Genomic DNA, 21,068 nt, shown 5'->3' on the forward strand with positions numbered 1-21,068 from the left:
TTCGGCTCACCCCGATCTGGCTCATCACTAAAATGATTTAAAGATCCAGCTCTGAGCTGTTACTAAATATAGAAATTGGATCCTTTTAGAGTAGTGTAAGTAAACTGCTAAATGTTTTCCGTGGATATTAAAATTAAGAATTATAATATTAAAACCAGTTTTGTTAGTACAGGGCTGATAATACTGGTATATTTTAATTTTATATATTCGTGGAAAATTGTTTGTAATATGTTGCTATACATGATTTTTTAGTATTGCGGTGAACCGATTTTAATCTAGCGGTTTCGAAGCCATACTGGAAAATCTTTTGTCGTTATTTTGTATAGAATTAATTTGCAAGACATCTGTGAAATATTTTTAACTGTCCTACATATGGACAGAATTCTCCTTTTACAGTAGCGAAACTACTCTATAGCTCATCTGAGCCGGCGTCAGTATAAAGCTGTCGAAATGGCTTTATGATATCTTAATTCTTATTCTTAAAACTATTTTTGTCTACTGGGATACAGAACTGGGTGCTACGGTGAAGCCACTATTTGCACCTATACACAGGGAGGGAGGGGACTTTGGGCTGTTTAATACACTAGAAGTTTTATAATAACGTTTTTTATTCGTTGACTTAACAACTATAGGGTCTTTCATTGAATTTTGATTGGTTGGTTCAGTAAGGTGTCCTAAGTTTCAAACACTTATTGTAATTTACAGAAGAGGGTATTTTGTGTATTATTATCGGGGATGTGCATCAATTTATCAGCCATTGTCTTATCTCTTAGATCCAGACCTATACATATAGCTTTCAAATAAATTCTGCTGTTAAGAATCTTAGCTATTCATATTTATCATATTAGGAAAATATCCGCTTGTCCATACATTGTAACATAGTAAATTATTATTTAAAGATGTAAGAGTATTTTTGTCTGAAGGTTAAGATCTCAATAACTACCCACTAAAACTACTTTGGTTAGCAATTCACATAGGTCCTGTGTTGGTTTTAGACCATTTTTTAGCCCCCCTACGCCTCTTCTATAACAGTGCCCCTTGACGATTTCGCTAGTATTTCTACACTTTGTTGAGGAGCTTAGTAATATAGTCTCACAGCTTCAGCAACTATTTGAAGTAACAGAAAGTAGAAGGTTCTAAAAATACTAACTTGTTTCCAATGTTGTAAAATGTTAGAATTAAAAACTGTTTTTGCACTTTTGTCTATTTCAAGATTATTTAATATTTATTTAACCTTTTTCAACAGATATATAGACTTATACTCAGTGACCCGTGCCCAATATACCCACAAAATTTTCCCGGGAGTGGGGGGGGGGTCAGTCTCCCCTAAATATTCCCAATGGGGGGTAACCTCGAACTTCACGAGTTCTCATTTTAATAATAAACAGTTTCTTTACAGTTTACTATAACAGTATAGTTATAACTTGGTATCTTTTCTATAGCACTGTGACTGTATATTTTTGGCCATGAAAATCACTTGTAGACAGCGAGTGAGAGAGAGAAAGGGTAATGCACAGTTTTGGGTGGAGATTGGGGGAGTAGATCAGCTGATCTCCCGTAAACACACTCTTACTTCTTGGAGCATTTTTCAATGCAGTCAAAATTGCACTTTAGCTAATTAGGTTGTTTGTCTGATAATAAGTGACAAACTTTTGTTTTTTCTAAGTTACACTTGTCAAATGACAACCTTAGTACTTTAAGCAAAATGTCACACCTCTTTCAAAGAAATTTTATGTCCAGACTTCCTAGACCCCCCTCCCCCCCTCACAACACCAAAAAAAAGAGTAGTCGGGGGTAGGGGGGAAAGTGGATATTGCCCAATATGTTTTTTTATTTGGGGGGGGGGGGGGTGAAGAAAAACTTCGCCCCTATATGTAGATTTACATTACAACCCCACTCCCATTGCCTTTTTTTCTGTGTTCGACTAGGCACTTTGAGGGAAACTACTGCTATTTCTGTTATACTTTCATCAATTACTATGACCCGTTCTAATTGTCATTTGAACCTTTTTAGAAAATAATACATGTTTATTTATATACTCGACTAGTTGTCAGTATTCTATTCATGTTCTTTGAAACGGCTGTTTCGATAATTTCCAGGGGAGCTTCACATGTTCATGGGCATCATTTAAACTATTCTTTGCCTTAATTTAAATGTAATGAGGGTTTCTTTATCAATATACCTAACAACTTCAAATATTATGCTATTTTTATTATTTTCTATGTTGCTTTGTAAAATATTAGACCCACCTCCCTCTTACAGAATTTTGTATTGCTCTTTCTCTAATATATAGAGTTTTAAAGTCTGTTAATACTTGCTATATTTCAGACCTTTAGGAAGAAATGCAAGCAACGAATTTGCTGTGATTTACAATATCAATTGCCCTTAGAATAATCTACGAGATAGAGAGAGTGTTAGTTCAATATATTGCTTTGCTTTTACATATCTAGCGTAGCGGCTTAGACGGACGGACCAGTATTTTTTCTGCTAGTGAGTGTGCAAGTAGAAAAAGGTTTAGTGGATTTTTTCAAGTGCATTTTCCATGCCTACGCAAATTTCTAGTCTTTTGTGCATTTTTTTTGTAAAGTGTTATTGAAGTTGATTGTGATTTTTACAAAAAAAACCCATACATTTAACATTGATAACAAATACTATATTCATATAAAAATTTGAAAAAGTTAAAAGTGTGAAAAGAATGGCTAAAATTAAACAAAAGAAGTTAGTTTTGTGAAAAACAGTTAGATTTGCATTTTTTCTAAAGAATTTGGGATCAGTGACTTTTGCATTAGATATTTGTTGTTGTCTTTTTATAATTGAGTTTTAAATTGACATCTTCTACTGTGTTCTACATTTTATTAAAGTAAACGTTGTACCAATCCATTACAGGCTATACAGATTTATATCATAGCCTAAAGGAAGATTGCCCCCCTCCCCCACCCCGGAATTATTAAATGATTAATAGTGTAATGAGATGCACTTGTTGCCTTATGAATAGCAGCATTCATGGGGTGGTAGGGACGTGCCGGAAAAGGGTGTCGACAACCCCAGGGGCGTGCCAGAGGGTTGTTGACATCACTTAATTTGCAACTTACGGACGCAATTCATTTTACGCAAAACTCGAAAGTTTTTGAAACCCTATTGAGAAACTCATATATACAAGTATAGGACCTTGTAAGACATTTTATCTCTTTGTAATTCTGTGGGTCACCCACAGTTGGTGTACGATTCCTACTTTGCTTGACACATAAAAAGCAGAGACAAAAATGATTGTAGACTTTAATTTATAACATACAAGCGGCTGCGATCCTAGCATCTAGAAGCTGTGTATTCGAAGGAGTAAGGAAAATGCCTAAAACCAAATTTATATAAAAGAACTAAATAGCCTAAAACCATCCACGGACCTATAAGAAACTTCCATAAAATGAAAATCTAATCAGTTTAGCAGTTATCACACAAAAAACCTTACAATTTATATATTAGGAATTATACATAAAATTGTTCATCAAATAGAATATAGAAACCATGATTCATAAATAGTGACAATGTGTTTTAAAATCTTTTATATTTACAGGGATATGATGATGGGAGATAAAGAATTTTCCCATTATGATCTTTATATATTAAGCATACCTATCCAAAAGGTCAGAAAAATAGTACAATCAATTTGCACCATATTAAGATATCCCCTTATCCTGTCTGTGTTTAAATATCCCTTGACTCTTGATTATGAGATTCTTCTTTCATCGAAAAACCGGTGTTTTCTAGTACTTGATGAGCGCATAGAGCGCACCCTTGAAGTATTTGGTTTGCTGCGCTCAAAGTTCAAACTGTAAACGAATACCATTGGCTTCTTAACTTAAGATTTTTGTTTAAAGCGATGCTTTTCTACAACTAGGGTTAGCAACAAACAAGAAATATTATAATATAACAAAATTGTTATTTAGTCCCCTATAATTTCTTTTTCTTTATATTAAAATGTATTTTGATACTATACAAGTTTTACAGATGTTAAAAATTGTAAAAAGTCGTTTTTACATTCAATAAAAGCACGTTTAATTATAGTGTTAATTTTAGAGAGAAAAAAAGAAATAGGCATCTGAATTTCTTTTGTGTTGTTTTATGTAAAATTCTAAATTTGGTGACTTTTTAAAATCACTCTTGCTTACAGCCTTGTTATTTTAGGAATCCCCATTTCCATATAAACAACCCCTTAAATAGTGGATGTAAATATTCATTCCCATATAAACAACCCCTTAAATAGTGGATGTAAATATTCATTTATTTCCCTGGTATCTCATTTATATCCCTGGTATGATTTTAGAAAATTTTTAATTTTTTTTGGAAGATTTTATAATTTTTATTAATTACTAAAAGAAAGAAAATAATAATATAAATGATCATAGCCGGGAAATAAATGAAAATTAAAAACCAAAATTAAACCACATTTTAGCATAAAAAAATGAGTTTTATGTTTAAATGAGAATGATATTCCTGTCCAGTTTTTTGTTTAAGAATGAATATTTCTTACCCTCGTGAATAAATGATGACCTATCGGTCCATCATTTATTCCCTCGGGTAAGAAATATTCATTCCTAAACAAAAAACTGGACAGGAATACCCCATTTATTTCCCTGGTATCTCATTTATATCCCTGGTATGATTTTAGAAGATTTTTAATTTTTTTTGGAAGATTTTTAAATTTTTATTAATTACTAAAAGAAAGAAAAATTATACCAGGGAAATAAATAAAATTTAAAAACCAAAATTAAACCACATTTTACTAGCATAAAAATGAGTTTTTGTTTAAATGAGAATGATATTCCTGTCCAGTTTTTTTGTTTAGGAATGAATATTTCTTACCCTCGTGAATAAATGATGACCTATCGGTCCATCATTTATTCCCTCGGGTAAGAAATATTCATTCCTAAACAAAAAAACTGGACAGGAATACCCCATTTATGAAATCAAGTTCATAGGACAATTCTACTTTGTAAAAATCCTTACTTCAGGTTCACAAGTGATAGGACAATAATAACCTGATATTATAGCTATGAAGGCTATCCGTTAAGGTAGTACGGTCGGACACACCATAATAAAGAAATTTAGCATAGAAGTTTACCCTTAATATCAGCATAATTAATATTCATCTCTGTGTTGACACATTAATCTTTGTTAATAGAATAGAAAGCTTCTCTATATCCAAATATAAAAGTAATAGGATGTGTTTGTGTGTCGCTAACCACTGGACAGATATTATGGTTCTACTTTTCAGTGAAGTTTCTTACTACAAGTCAATGGAAGGTTTATAACTATTTTTGGAGTAGGGTACCTCCACAATCCCAAGAAAAACACCTGTAAAAATACTCTATCCCCCCCCCACACCTAAAAAAACTCCAATTCTCTGACCTATAGAGCCGCTAGAGGCCTCAAGGAGCGTAGTCGCTAGTTTTATGTAACATTCTAACAAACAGTAAATATGAAATGATAAGGGGGGGGGAAGTTTGTACACTTATAGGAAATGAAATTCAGTACCAAAGTTTGGGAGGGTCGTATGGGCTTGTTTTTAAAGTTATCAACCTAATTCTTTTTGTAGGCTCTCTTATATGACTTGATATACACGTATTTCTTTGAAAATTGAATTTCGGTACTTTCCTTCTAGGGGCTTGTGGAGCAAAAGACCCCCCAAAACACTGAAAATATGAGTTCTGACCTTATTTTTAAAGATATCGACCTGATTTTTTCTTTATAATACTTTTTTAACATACCCGAATCAACGAACCATTACAGATTTCATTTTGGGACTTTCCTTCTAGGGGCTTGTGGAGCAAGAGACCCCCAAAACACAAAAATATGAGTACTGGGCTTATTTTTAAAGATATCGACCTGATTTTTTTTTATAATACTTTTTTAACTTAACCAAATTAACGAACCATTACAGATTTCATTTTGGGCCTTTCCTCTTAGGGGCTTTTGGAGCAAGAGACCCCAAAAACACAAAAATATGAGTACTGGGCTTATTTTTGAAGATATCAACCTGCTTTTTTTTATATAAAAATAATATTTAAACATAACCCAATCTACAAACCATTACAGATTTCATTTTGGGACTTTCCTTCTAGGGTCTTGTGGAGCAAGAGACCCCCAAAAATCATAAAAATATGAGTTGTGGGCTTCTCTTTTAAGATATCAACCTTTTTTTTATATAATAAAAAAATACTATTTTAACATAACCGAATCTACAAACCATTACAGATTTCATTTTTGGGACTTTCCTTCTACGGGCTTGTGGAGCAAAAGACCCCAAAAACACTAAAAATATGAGTTCTGAGCTTATTTTTAAAGATATCAACCTGATTTTTTATATAAAAATACTATTTTAACATAACCGAATCTACGAGCCATTACAGATTTCATTTTGGGACTTTCCTTCTAGGGGCTTGTGGAGCAAAAGACCCCAAAAACACTAAAAATGATTTCTGAGCTTATTTTTAAAGATATCAACCTGATCTTTATAAAATAATACTTTTTTTAACATAACCGAACTAAGAAACCATTACAGATTTCATTTTGGGACTTTCCTTCTAGAAGCTAGTGGGGCAAAAGACCCCAAAAAAATATTTTTAGAGATATTGAGCTGATTTTTTTCATGAAAACTTTTTTCACATGTTTGAACTAGGTAGCCACTAATAATTTCATTTTGGCACTTTCCTTTTAGGGGAAAGTAGGGTAAAACACCTCCAAAACAATATAAATTGAGTTCTCAGGTTATCTTAAAAAATAAGCTCAGAACTCATATTTTTAGTGTTTTGGGGGTCTTTTGCTCCACAAGCCCCTAGAAGGAAAGTCCCAAAATGAAATCCTTAATGGTTTCTTAGTTCGGTTATGTTAAAAAAGTATTATTTTAAAAAGATCAGGTTGATATCTTTAAAAATAAGCTCAAAACTCATATTTTTAGTGGTTTTGGAATCTTTGCTCCACTAGCCCCTAGAAGGAAAGTCCCAAATTGAAATCTGTAATGTTTTCTTAATTTGGTTATGTTAAAACAGTATTATTTTTTAAAAATCAGGTTGATATCTTAAAAAATAAGCTCAGAACTCATATTTTTAGTGTTTTTGGGGACTTTTGCTCCACAAGCCCGTAGAAGGAAAGTCCCAAAATGAAATCTTTAATGGTTCGTAGATTCGGTTATGTTAAAATAGTATTTTTATATAAAAAATCAGATTGATATCTTAAAAAAGAAGCCCACAACTCATATTTTTATGATTTTTGGGGGTCTCTTGCTCCACAAGCCCCTAGAAGGAAAGTCCCAAAATGAAATCTGTAATGGTTCGTAGATTTGGTTATGTTTAAATATTATTTTTATGTAAAAAAAAGCAGGTTGATATCTTCAAAAAATAAGCCCAGTACTCATATTTTTGTGTTTTTGGGGTCTCTTGCTCCACAAGCCCCTAGAAGGAAAGTTCCAAAGTGAAATCTGTAATGGTTCGTTAATTCGGTTATGTTAAAAAAGTATTATAAAAAAAATCAGGTCGATATCTTCAAAAATAAGGTCAGAACTCATATTTTTGTGTTTTTGGGGTCTCTTGCTCCACAAGCCCCTAGAAGGAAAGTCCCAAAATGAAATCTGTAATGGTTCGTAGATTTGGTTATGTTTAAATATTATTTTTATGTAAAAAAAAGCAGGTTGATATCTTCAAAAAATAAGCCCAGTACTCATATTTTTGTGTTTTGGGGGTCTCTTGCTCCAAAAGCCCCTAAGAGGAAAGGCCCAAAATGAAATCTGTAATGGTTCGTTAATTTGGTTAAGTTAAAAAAGTATTATAAAAAAAATCAGGTCGATATCTTTAAAAATAAGCCCAGTACTCATATTTTTGTGTTTTGGGGGTCTCTTGCTCCACAAGCCCCTAGAAGGAAAGTCCCAAAATGAAATCTGTAATGGTTCGTTGATTCGGGTATGTTAAAAAAGTATTATAAAGAAAAAATCAGGTCGATATCTTTAAAAATAAGGTCAGAACTCATATTTTTAGTGTTTTGGGGGGTCTTTTGCTCCACAAGCCCCTAGAAGGAAAGTACCGAAATTCAATTTTCAAAGAAATACGTGTATATCAAGTCATATAAGAGAGCCTACAAAAAGAATTAGGTTGATAACTTTAAAAACAAGCCCATACGACCCTCCCAAACTTTGGTACTGAATTTCATTTCCTATAAGTGTACAAACTTCCCCCCCCCCTTATTTAATCCTTACATAACAGTAACAGGATGTGTACCTGTCTGTTATCCTCGCTGTATGTTTAAAAAATCTTGATAACCGCTGAACTAAATTGCTCTCGTTTTAAAAAAGCTTCTTATTGTTTCTAGAAAAGTTTTGGAAGGTCCTTAAGTGCTCATAGAGGTCTATATGGGCTTAGCCGCATTTTAGTATATTTACTGCTTATAAGTCATACGCATGACATTTGTTTTTATAATTGTGGGATGCCAATCAAGTAATCAAATGAAAACCACACATTGTGGAACTTTAAATTTATGTTATTCATATATAACCTTTTTTAAAATTATTTTGTAAGCAAAAATACCTAATAAAGGATTTTTTTTGGTATGATAAAACATTTTTATATAATTTTTGGTTTAAGATTTTCAGAAAAAAATAAGAAGAAAAAATGTACACCTAGAATATATTTATAAATATTTTACACTATTTAAAAAACAACAAACAAGCAAGAGACAAAATGAATGTATCTATGGATGGATTTTGTGAAATCCAAAACTTGGTAAGCTTTATTTTTAAATTAGTAAAGCTCTTTGGAAGTTCTATAAATTGTCGGATGGTCATTTTTTCATAATTTTAAAGGATATTTCAGTTTAGATACCATGAAACTGAACGTGCGTTGATCAAGTCTCTACACAGTTTCACTTTTGGTATTACAGTTTATTGTTTTTTTCTCATTCATGGCTATTAAACATTTCTCTATATCATAGCATTAATTTAACTAATAACATTTCAAGTGCATTACCGACCACGATAGACAGACATATTAACATGTAAGATATTTATAGTAGACATACTACAAATAACAATATTACAATGATTTCTCTGCAGAATTTAGCTGTAATGCTTATTTGCAATAAAAAATTGCGAGGAATGTTTAATATTTAGCTATAGATAATATAAACATAGAGAATTAACAAGGATATTGGAGAAAAACTATTTTGCTTCCATAATAAAAGTAATTCCTTTCACAGTTTTTTCTCATTTATTTACACCTCTAGAGTGTGGAAGGAAGAAGGGTGTCAACAACCCATTGCATTTAAAATTGGAAAACCTTGACTTCCCCTTTTATTAAGAAATACAATCTCCTGGCAAACACTTTGTACGCCACTTAAAATGACAACATTTATTTCTATTTGAAAAGTTGGAATTATCATTCATAGTAAGGTATTGCATTCCCAGGAGCCGAAGGCCCAGGCTTACAAAACTGGTAAATATATTACGATTTTTATTTTATTCGCAGAAAATTGCATGTAATACGATACATGATTCATCTGTATAACTCAGACATGGTTCTAATCCAGTGGATTTTTATCGGTTGTAAAGCCATACTGGAAAAAATATTTTTTATTTTGTCTTTATTATGATCACTTCTGCACGCATTTAAGTTGGGAATTAAATAGTTTTTTTCTCTTGGAGTAATACCCTAATTTCCTGAAGAGAGAGAGAGAGTAAACATTCCCTAGGGTACAATTTACAAAATAAAATAGGGCTAAAGCAAATTATGATTAAAACATACTCTTTTTTTTTCGTTTGCCCTTTTGGACATTTTAAGTAAAAAGAACATTTTGGGAGATTAATCGTTGGGGATTTACCTACTAAAATTCATGAACACTCACACACACATTTAATTACTTTATTCTTATACAAACTCAAATTTTTACAATAACTAGCGGTAACGCCCCCCCCCCCCCCAAAGAAGCCTCTATCTAGGGGTATTTGAGGTGGTGCTGGGTTGACTTCTAACCCCTCATTTTTTATTTTATTTTTGAAAGGAAAGTTTAGGGGAGGCAATTTTTTTTGGGGGTGGGGATGTTTTAGTTTTACCCTTCCCTAAAATAGATATAAACCTTCCCGGGACCTATGGGAAGCTACACAGTAAAGGAGAACCATATCGGTTCAGCGGTTAGCGAGATCCTTCGGTACAGACAGACATATAGACTTTCTGTTATTTTTATATACGGATGATGTAACTCAATGGTTTCATAATAGAATTTTATCTTTTTTTACCATCATGGTTGCATTATAATAAAACAGAGCTAATAGATGATTCAATAAGTCATACTTTAGCAGGAATTTCAATAGACGATTAGTTGATTTACATTCCAATTGATGATAAACAAAATTACTTCTCCTGTAGATTAAAATATGATTCAATAAGTCATACTTTAGCAGGAATTTCAAGGGATAAGGAAATAGACGATTTATTGTAATATATCCAAAATGATGACAAACAAAATTACTCCTTTTGTAGATTAAAATTAATATGATATTATAAGTCAGACTTTAGCAAAAACAAAATTTTCACTTATGGTTGAAAAGCTTGACACTACTTATTTGGAACCAACCAAAGAAAAATTCAATAAAAGTACCCAAAGTTTTTTAGCCAACGAAAAAGATTACGTTGTTATAAGACATCTTGTACCAGTGTAATTTACAGTCCAATATTCCTTCACTCCCTGTACTGAAGTGTTAAAGCTAGTCTATAACTCAAAAATTTGAGGTGTTTTTATTTAATGAAAAAAAGTTTATGAAACTTTTTTTTACCTGATTCTTATACTTTATAAAACCAATTTTTAACATCAATTTGTCTGTCCAAGAACACTTAGGTATTACTTTGTTTATTTTCTGTTAATTAAATTTTTTATATCTGAGAGTTTTCATAATCTCATAGCTATGGATGTTTTTATTCTTGTTTCTAGTTTACATAATGACTAACAAGTAATCCTGTTTATTTTTATGCAGAAAAATCCTAAAACAAAGAGTTTTTAGTTAGTATATGGCTAAGTGTGAAATGAGTCAAGAGGTTGGTGAAAATAGTTCCTAGTACGGCTCTGAATCCGACTTATATCTGCTGGAATAAAACCAGTTCTCATCAATACTTAAACAATATGAATCTTATTATAGACAAATATTCAGTCCATGAAAAAAAAAATAATGATAGGATTATCCCTATTTTGTTGGCATGGGACTTTGACTCTTCGGGGCCAACAAAACAGAGCTGGATCTTTAAATCATTTTAGTGGTGAGCCAGATCGGGGTGAGCCGAACCAATCTGGCTCACCACTAAAATGATTTAAAGATCCAGCTCAGGATACAATCCTAAAGTTTTTAATTTAATTTACTATATAATATAATCCTTCTTTATGATTCGGGCTTTACGTCGCTATGTGATTTAATTGTATAAATTTAGGTTTATTTTGGGGAAACCGCTGGGAATATTCCCTTTCGTAACATCGCCCCACGAGGGGTGATTCGTCTTATTTTTTAAATGGCTTTTTATAGATTTTTTTAGGTTAGATTAGGTTATATTGGATTAGGTGATTGCCCCACAGGGTTAGGTAATTGGCCCCGCAGGGTTAGAGCCCCCCGCAGGGGCTAGAAATAGGAGAAATGCTACTGTGAAAAATACGAAGAATCGCCCCATAAGGTGTGATGTTACGAAAGGGACTATACCCAAACCGCCAAATTATCCGCTGAAATGTATATAAAAATAATAGCATTAATTCTTTTGTTGGTCCTTACCTGTCTAAAAAACCATGCGAGAAATGTAAATTAAGATCTATGTTTTTATTTAATTTTTTTTAAAATTTATTTCTATCCAGCAATTAATCTATTTTTATTTTTAGGATGCAGCCGGGGACGATAAAAGTCTTTTCTTCAGGAAATATTTCTTAACATTATTTTGTGTAATCAATTTTTATCTTTAACTTTTGCAATATCATCATAATGTATGGGCTAGTTATTAGTAGCGCAGCTACATTTCATTTTTGGTGTGTTTAAATTCTCATTAAAAATTTAATTTTCTTTAAAAAAATAGGGTAAGGGGGGGGGAAATTTCGGCATTTTTTCGTTTTTTTTGAAAAAAAATGGGGTAAATATTAATATTTTCAAATGAAACCAAGACCGGTAGAAAGCTTATGGAAAGGACTATCAGGTCCTAAAAGGACGTTATCCTAGGACTTTTAGAAGTTTGCCGAAATTGACCGCAAAAAAGTTACCGAAAATTCCCCACCAGCGGGGGAATTTTCGGTAATTTTAAAAATGTTAAAAATGAATTTTTTTGAAAGACGCGAATTTTCGATTATTTTTTCGAAAATTTTTTTTTTTAAACTTAAAATTAATATAAGAAAAAAACGTATTTTATTACTTTTTAGGCCTGATCCTAAAAAAACTCACATTGAACTATAGATTTAGACCAAAAAACATGAAAATTGATTAAAAATTGACCTCAATAATCGAATTTGAAGCAAAAGTGTCATCTTTGCAAAAAATCTTGACTACATTTTAACCTTAAAAAAATCGATGAAAAAAGGCCAAATGACCAAACAAGCGTAATAAATCATAATTTGTATAGGTTATTGGGATTAACCACACAAAAAATTCATAAAGATCGGACTATTCCTCCTATGTCAAAAATATTTTTTTTCAAAGGACCAGAAATTTTGATTTTTTCCTCGCAAAAATTTGCTTCAAAAAATAAAATTAATTTTTTTTTGTTTTTTGTCTGTTCTATTCATTTTTAGGCCTAATTCTTAAAAAGTCCATATGGAATAATAGATTTGACAAAAGAAAACATGAAAACATGACCTTAAAAGTTGAATTTTAATTTCTTTTGAAATTACCGAAATTTCCCCCGGCGCCAACTTTGGTCATTTTTGAAAAAAATATTACCCCGATTTTAAAGCTCTCAACAAATTTGGAAAGAGCGGGCAATTATTAGTTCAAAAGGTTTTTACGGGTCAGCTCTAGGTCTTACCAATTTTCGTGTACGTCGATCTTTACACACCTACTTAAAAATTTTTGAAAATAAAAAATTTTTCGTCCGACTTTGAGACCCAATAAGTACCCTTAATATTCATCTCACTTTTTTGTAGGCAATTTAATAAGGAACAAATTTGCTTTTATGTTTTTTTCTGTCATTTGAAAGGAACATGGAGAAAAAGGTCATTTAATGAAGGTAGGTCGAAATTACCGAAAATAGCCCCTTACCGAAACTTCCCCCGCCTTACCCTAACAATTTGCAGCTTCTGAGCCGCATTTAAAATTGTCGGCTGTCCTTCCAGATATAAAAAAAACTATTATATACACTTCCTTTGATCTTTGAAATTCTTGAATTCAAAATCTTTATTAAGAAATATTGTGAACAGTCATTCTACAGAGAAGAAAAGAGTTGATTTTATTCTTGGTATGTTTTGATTGACTATTTAGAGGCGAATCTACTCTTTATTTACAAATGTCTTCTGTCTGTTTTCCTTTGTTGGTATACTTATAAAACATAAAATGGTACTGGATTTACTATTACTTGGATATTACACCAGATTTTCATGTCCTCTAATAATAACAGGCACCGGGCTCAAATAACGATTCCCACATTCCGCTCCCATACCCTCCCGTCTTTGACGAACTGACCAATAAATGAGTTTAATGTTAGCAAGCTAAATTGACGAAATTTTTCCCCTTTAATAATATCACGTATATTCTACATACATTATAATGATAGTTTTTGCCTTCCTTGTCTGTTCTTGTTTATGATCAAATCACTTTGAAATAAATTGATTTGGTAAATATCTAGAGTTTTCCATCCCTTAAAAATATAACTAGTAGATAAACTTGGAAATCCCATCCCTAGAAAACCATAGGTATAATAATAGATATATTATTACTTGGATGATTCACCAGATTTTCATTTACTCTTGATAACGTGATGTCTCAGATGGTTAAAATAATGATTCCCCACATCCACCCTTTTTACTTCATCCTCCTACTTGTGCTAACCCTTAACCTTAACCTACTGACACGTATCTAATTTATCTTTTTTTCGTATTTTACTTATTATATGATGTATGATTATTTCTGTAAAACGAATAAATCATTTCAACAACAACACTAATCTCATGTGGGTAAAAATACACTCCATCACTATGAAATTGTCAGGATCTAACGTAATGGGAAATTATACAGATAGAGGGGACAATGGACTGTTTATTACACAAGTCTCCAAAGTTTTAAGATAACGTTTTTTATTTCTTGGTTCAACAATTTTGGGGACTTTAGTGAATTTTGATTGGTTGTTTTATTAAGTTGAGTTTTAAAATGTTTCAACCACTAATATTACGCTACTGATGGGGTATCTTTGTTTATCATCATTGGGGATGTACATTAATTTATCAGCCATTGTCTTATCACTTTAAATCCCTGGAAAATATACAGAACACATATGAATTCGTTAGATATTTTGTTTTTAATCTCGATTTTTTCAGGTTTACCTGTTAAAAATCTATGGAAAACAAAAGATAACATAATACTAAGTTGAAGATAGGGATAGAATATTTAAAAACGTTTAATTCTAAAAATTAAATTGAGACGGAATACACTATTATACATACTTATCCAAATCAGGGATCTTAAGGGATAAGACAACAGACGATAAATAAATGAACATCCCCAATGATGATACACAAAATTAACCCTTCTGTAGATTATAATTAGTGGTCGAAACGTTTCAACACTCAACTTAATTAACTAACCAATCAAAATTCACCAAAGTCCCCAAAGATGATAAGCCAGCGAGTAAGAAAACGTTATGATAAAACTTTAGGGACAATTACAATAAACAGCTAATTGTTCCCCCTTCTCTCTGTATCCAAATACTTTAGTATTCAGGATGTGTTTTTATTCTGTAAACAAACATATGATATTAATATTGTATAATATATTATTACACTATTCAAACAAAGGTTCCACCAAGAGTGTTTTTTCAATTAAGCTAGATTTGTAAACCTAAACAGCTAAATAACTTAATATATTACCTATGCCTTTTAAAGATGACTTAAGTTAAGGAACATAAACTTGATATGGAAGGCTTATTGAAAAGAATTCGATGCTTACAAAAAAAGAGAGGTAGTTATCAGGGCTCAACAAGAAATCTGTGTAAAAGCGCCAATGATTTTAAGATACAATGCTCTTTGATGTAGAATAGTTATTATGTTTTGTATTTGCTCTTCCCATGATAGTGATAAGAATACCTAGATGATTATCAATCAAAACCATTGCTCTGCAAATAATAAATATAATAATAACCTTTTTTTATCATTATGCTTATAGATAAGGAAATAGGGTTCAAATTTCTTTTTGTAAACTTCTTCTTATAAAATCAAAACGTAAAACTAAAATTGATTTGATAATCAAATTTTTTCTTCTTAATAAAATAATGTGATTTAAAAATCCGCTTCCAGTTTAAAATAATAAGATGTTTGTCTGTATATGTCCTCTAAGTTTAAGGAAACCTCGGATTTGATATTATTTATTAGAGATAAAAGCCCTTAGAATATAATTCAAACCCCCCCCCCCTCATCCCCTCTTGACTTCTTGTTTTGACGGTATAATAAAGGATAGGGAAGATACTACAAGCATCATTGAAAAAAACATATTTTTTAAAACATAAAAATAGGAAATCTTAATTGACATGATTTAAACAGAATTAGAATAAAGAGATATTTCCATATATTCAAATTAATAAATTATACTTTTTAGTTTATGAAAACAAAGTGAACGAGCCAGATTGCATAGCCAACTTCAGCAAGAGAAAAGTATTTCAAGATAATTTGCTAAAGGAAATTAAATACTCACATTTAAGCGTACTGCTACTTTACAAGTCAATGTATTCGGCTGATGATATAAATTTTTCTTCAACCTCCCTACTTACTATTGTAGTAGGGTGTCCCATAGTGTAGTGGTTAGCGCACTACGCTGTGGATGGGAGAAACCGAGTTCAAGTCCCCACATAGACGTTGCACTTGGTTGACAAATGCTATCGCAATTTGTCAGATAATGATCACGCAACCTTCCCTAAGATGCCCTAAGGTTGTAGGGAGGGAGATTTGTAGGAAGTTAGGATTCTACCAATCAAGCAGCTTTAACCATGCTTTCCCTCGTCCATGCTCCTCTAAGGAGAGTGCCATTAATTAGGGTGGCTTAATATGGAACACCTGCCAAAACTCTAGGCCAGGGTGATGTAATAATTGAGTAGCTTCCACGAGAATTGCGGGTCAGCTTGTAATGTAACATAGAATACAATTAGCTGTTCGCGAAGCTTACCAATCTAAGATTGGCCAAAGGATTCTCACTTCCAATCTCCTCGTGCATCTGAATCCTAACTTCAGAGAATCAAGGCTACAACAACAACAACACTATTGTAGTTTAAAAAGTTTGATCCCCTTCCCCAAAATAGCTATAAACCTTCCCAGGACCTATGAGAAGATACGCTGTAAGGGAAACCATATGGGTTCAGTTGTTGGTGAGATTCCTATGTACAAATAGACATACAGACACAGATCCTGTTACCTGTTTATAAGGTTGTGAAATTTAGGTAGTGAAAATGCTTTCAATATAAATATACCTACTCAATTCATTTAACCAACCAAACTTATGATGCTTTAAGAAAAGAATGTAAAAGATAAATGGTTGGTTGTCTTATAGGTGTTGTTTGTTTGTTTATCCTTGTTTAACATATGATATTAGGTGAATATTTAATCAATTGACAGGAAGGACTGCAGTTAGAAATTGAGGATTCTGGAGGTAATTTTTATTTTGATTGCAATGGATTTATTATACCTTACATTAGATTATCATATCTATAATACAAATTAGAACGATGCCTGTCTGTTTGTGTGTGTGTTTGTTTGTCTGTTTGTTTGTAGCGAAGGATCTCGCTAACCGCTGAACCGATCGGGTTCTCCTTTACAGGGTAGCTTCTCATAGGTCCCGGGAAGGTTTATAACTATTTTCTCGGGGGATGGGACACCCCCAACCCCCCCAAAAATCAAAAATACCCCCCCAAAAAAATTTTTTTTTTCTTTTTTAAAACTAAAATTAAAATAGTAAGGTGGACTAACCCCCCCCCCAAAAAAAAATTTTTTCTTTTTCTTTTTTATTTTAAATCTAAATACGAAAAATTGGTTTGATCAAACCTCCTGGGGCAAAGCCCCTAGAGGCTAGGGGCGAAGCCGCTAGTACTCTAATAAAGTGAAACTTTTAAGGCTAAAATAACCACCCACTCCATATACCCCCTTTACCCCATCCCCTCCCCTCCTACTAAATGAACTTACTGCCCAATGGGAGACAATTTTTCTCCTGTCATATTATCCACGTATATTCTATATGTATCCATTTTGATTGCACTATTTATTTCTTCTTTGGCACCATCGACCTCTCTCCTCTTTCAGTAAATAATATAATTGCTTTATTTTCACCACTCTATGTTAAAGAAAACTTTAATAATAGGAAAATTATACCAATGAATATGTTTAGTTTAAAATGAATTCAAAGGATGAATGCAATATTTTTTTATAAATTTAATCAATTTGGTCCAAAATATTCTAAAGGGGAATTTCCAAATTTTGTTTGCCTGGCTAACAAATGATGTTGTTTACATATGATAAATTACGTAGGGATTCTCACATATTTACATTTTATAAAACAAGGCTGACAACCTTCATGAGTTATGTACCTACCTAGCCTTTTGATATAAAACAATTTGAATTAAAAGAATAACTAAACACACCTACGACGCGCAAAGTTATCTGGAGTGCGTAGATAAGGGTTGAATTTAAAAGAAATTTATAAAGTCTATCTTAGCAGTTTCCCACGAAAAAATAATGGAGGCAGGTTGAGTTTGTGTTTTACTTAAGGTTAGACAGGGTATGACTTTGCACTCGCAGTGGAAGAAAAATCTACCCTTATTCCTTAGTTGCAATTTATTTCAAAAGGTTTAGTGCTTACTAAGCTCTTTGAGGAAAAGCACCCCTATCTCATATAGCAACCACATAGAGAGTTAAAATATTTATTTTATTTAGGATGTGCTTTGAGCTTTATAAAAATCCACGCCCCTATGGAGGTGCTAAAGAGATACGCGGAAATCCTCAAAATTAGAATGCCTATTAGAGTAAGTAAATTTAAAAACTAAAGTAGCAAAACAAAAAAAAATTAAAATTTTGTGAACCCTTTGCCTCATTAATCAGTAAAAAATTGCTAATTTCCTTTTAACTTTGATAGCATACTTATTATAAATGAATTAAAATTAAACTGCCTATCGAAATTAGTTAAAGAAGTGAAGCTGCTCTTAAATTAGCATATCTGAATTTTAGCAGATCAGTTTCTTATTTTTTATGCAATAGGTAAAAAAGTAAAATATTGTCTTGCAAAAATATTAAATTAATTAGGTAATCATACGCCTTTATCTAGTCTAAAAACACACACATTGCTTATTAAAACATTTTTAATTTTGCAGAATGAATTTAAGCGACTTGGGGTAAGGGGTAACATTTATATTAGTGTTTGCGCATCTAAATAATATATAGCTTCGCTTTTTGTATTGCTCATTCTTGTTGTTTTAGTTGTTACTAACTAAAGAAATATACCTATACTATTATTAACATATAATGATATTATTTAAAATACGGATAAAAATAAGTTTACTAACAAAATATAAGTAATTATAAGCTTTTTTCGACGGTCAGTTTGTTATTCATATGTAGATTGAAGTCATTGTATTGTATTAAGGGTTATGTCTTGATAAGGATACAGTCTTAAATGGTTGGTTGTCTGGTTTTAGAATAAAATGACTCCACTTCTAAATACTTTTCTTTCAAGCTTCACTATTTTACACTTTATTAAGAAGATATCTAACAACATAAAATTTAATGTAAAGTAATTAATAATTTTACTAACAAGGGAAAATTTTTTATATTTATTTTAATAAAAGAATACTAATCTTTGTTCTTAATGTACATTACAAGGTATATATTTGTATTTTTTATTAAATGGGAATTTTTAGAATCAAAGCTTTTCATTAAGTCCTACATGTTGGTTTGTTTGTTTTAATCGAAATCGTCTTGTCTAAGATAAACAAAGGAAGTTCTCTTTTTCCTATAAAAATAAACCATAATCCTATGCCTGAAGTTAAAGATCTTAAAGAATGCTGGTCTGAATTAGCTGTAATTTTCAGCAAAGTATGATAAGCAGCTTGGGATGGTTTAGGGCTATTTCTAGACCTCCCCTGCTTCCCTTAAAGGCTAGGAACAAAGCACCTTATAAAAACAAATGACTACTACTGTAATTATACTAAGAGAGACCAAACAAAATCATTTATGTAATTGTTTAATTGATGATTTGTTTAGAAATTTTCTGCTGAATTGCTGGCATCTCAAGGCTCCAGACAGGTAAATAAAATAATATAGATAGATATTTTTATAAAAGAGAGACTAGAGGCGTGCACAGGGTTTTGCCAAAGGCGGATATTTCTTGAAATGGTGAAAAAGGAAAGTCAGTCCTTCCCAATCTTAAATTTAAGAGGGGTGTAAACACCCCATACATACACCCCCTTCCGCACGCTCATACATTCTAAAATATAGAGTAGTAAGCTTTTTTTTTGTCTGTATTGAAGGATTTCACTAACCAATGAACCGATATGGTTCTCTTTTACAGTGAAGCTTCTTATAGGTCCAGGGAAGGGTTAAAACTATTTTAGGGGAGAGTATCTCCACCCTCATAATAAAAAATTTCCTCCCGTTTAATTTTTTTTTCATTTTTAAAACTAAAACTTGAATTGAAATGGGGAAATGTCGTCTCCCGCTCCTCTTTAAGTGCATATAGAATAGATGCTTCTAGGGGCGTAGCCATTAGTATAATTAAATAGAAGAATTAAAATTTTCCAAATAGCAAGAATTGATTAATCACCTTTGTTCAAAGTTTATAATGGAAATATTATGTCGATAGGTTTTTCTTCACAATTTTTTAATGGTTTTCTAGCTTTCAATGGAAATTAAAAAAGAAATACCTACTGAATTTATAATGATTGTATAATGAAGTCTATTATTATGAGTCTTTTCATAGCATTGACAAGGTTTTGGATTGATAATGTATAAATATATCTGAGGTCATGGCCAGAAAGAAATTTTTTTGAGATGTATCCCTCCCCCCCCCCAAAAAAAAAGAAAAAAAAATAGGGGGGCAAAGATGGCATTCAAAACTTGGAGGTAAATTTTTATAAGGGGGGAGGTGGTGTTGTTCGGGACCCCTTGAATCTGTTTGTTTGGGGGGGGGGGAACTACCCTTATACCCCCCCACTTAGATTTCCCTTATATTATACTAACGCCGATTTTCTAATTCTAATTTTTAATAGCTAGGACACTTATGTAGTTTAAAGTACATAAATCAGCACAATAGTATTATTTTATTTATAGGGGGCTGAGGGAGTTGATATGTTAGAGTTCAAATTAACCCAGTTAGATGGCAGCAGTGAAAATAATCTAGATTCAATCAGGAACTTCATCAGTTTTAGAAGATTTTTCCCCTTAAGATTAATTTTGTACTTTATGAACTTGATTTTGAGTAATGCTGTTTGCTTGGTTGGTTTTAAACTAGTAGTGTTCAAACTTTTCAACCAATGATTAAAATCTACAAAAGGGCAATACACAAAACTGATGTTTGCTGTTGTACAGAATTCCAATATTCAGCAATGTAGCGGATGAAGTGACCTCATGGATTCAACGTTTACAAGTAAGTTATCTAGTTACCCGCGTCATTAGCGTATATGATAGCGTGCCTGACGGAGAGGTGTCGGGTTCGAGTCTAGGCCACACTTTTTCATTCTAAAGACGTTAAAAGAGGTAACTAACACTGCTATTACTGGCACGTGACACTAAAAGTTGGGAGAATGCCTTGGCCCATAAACAGGAGCTCCTAATTACCATGCACAGTTAGGAATTCCAGACGAAGCTCGAGAAATCTCTTGGGGGAC

General features: G+C 32.1%; 1 protein-coding gene across 4 annotated transcripts in view; it reads left to right on the top strand.

Annotated features, from left to right (window-relative positions):
- The first annotated feature begins 13,329 nt into the window (after positions 1-13,329).
- Positions 13,330-21,068, top strand: part of subdued (anoctamin 1) — a 52,329-nt gene continuing 44,590 nt past the window's right edge. For 3 of the 4 annotated variants that reach the window (XM_080168172.1, XM_080168173.1, XM_080168175.1), the window contains exons 1-8: positions 13,330-13,454; positions 15,803-15,880; positions 16,811-16,846; positions 18,124-18,212; positions 18,558-18,578; positions 19,447-19,488; positions 20,512-20,588; positions 20,767-20,827. In XM_080168172.1, the coding sequence (XP_080024298.1) occupies positions 18,159-18,212; positions 18,558-18,578; positions 19,447-19,488; positions 20,512-20,588; positions 20,767-20,827 (255 nt within the window). In that variant the 5' untranslated portion in view covers positions 13,330-13,454; positions 15,803-15,880; positions 16,811-16,846; positions 18,124-18,158. The remainder of the gene's footprint in view (positions 13,455-15,802; positions 15,881-16,810; positions 16,847-18,123; positions 18,213-18,557; positions 18,579-19,446; positions 19,489-20,511; positions 20,589-20,766; positions 20,828-21,068) is intronic. The other variant, XM_080168174.1, reaches the window with a different exon arrangement.

The sequence above is a fragment of the Acartia tonsa genome, chromosome 7 (assembly GCF_053477335.1).
Source record: "Acartia tonsa isolate MP-2025a chromosome 7, ASM5347733v1, whole genome shotgun sequence".
NCBI classification, from domain to species: Eukaryota; Metazoa; Arthropoda; class Copepoda; order Calanoida; family Acartiidae; genus Acartia; species Acartia tonsa.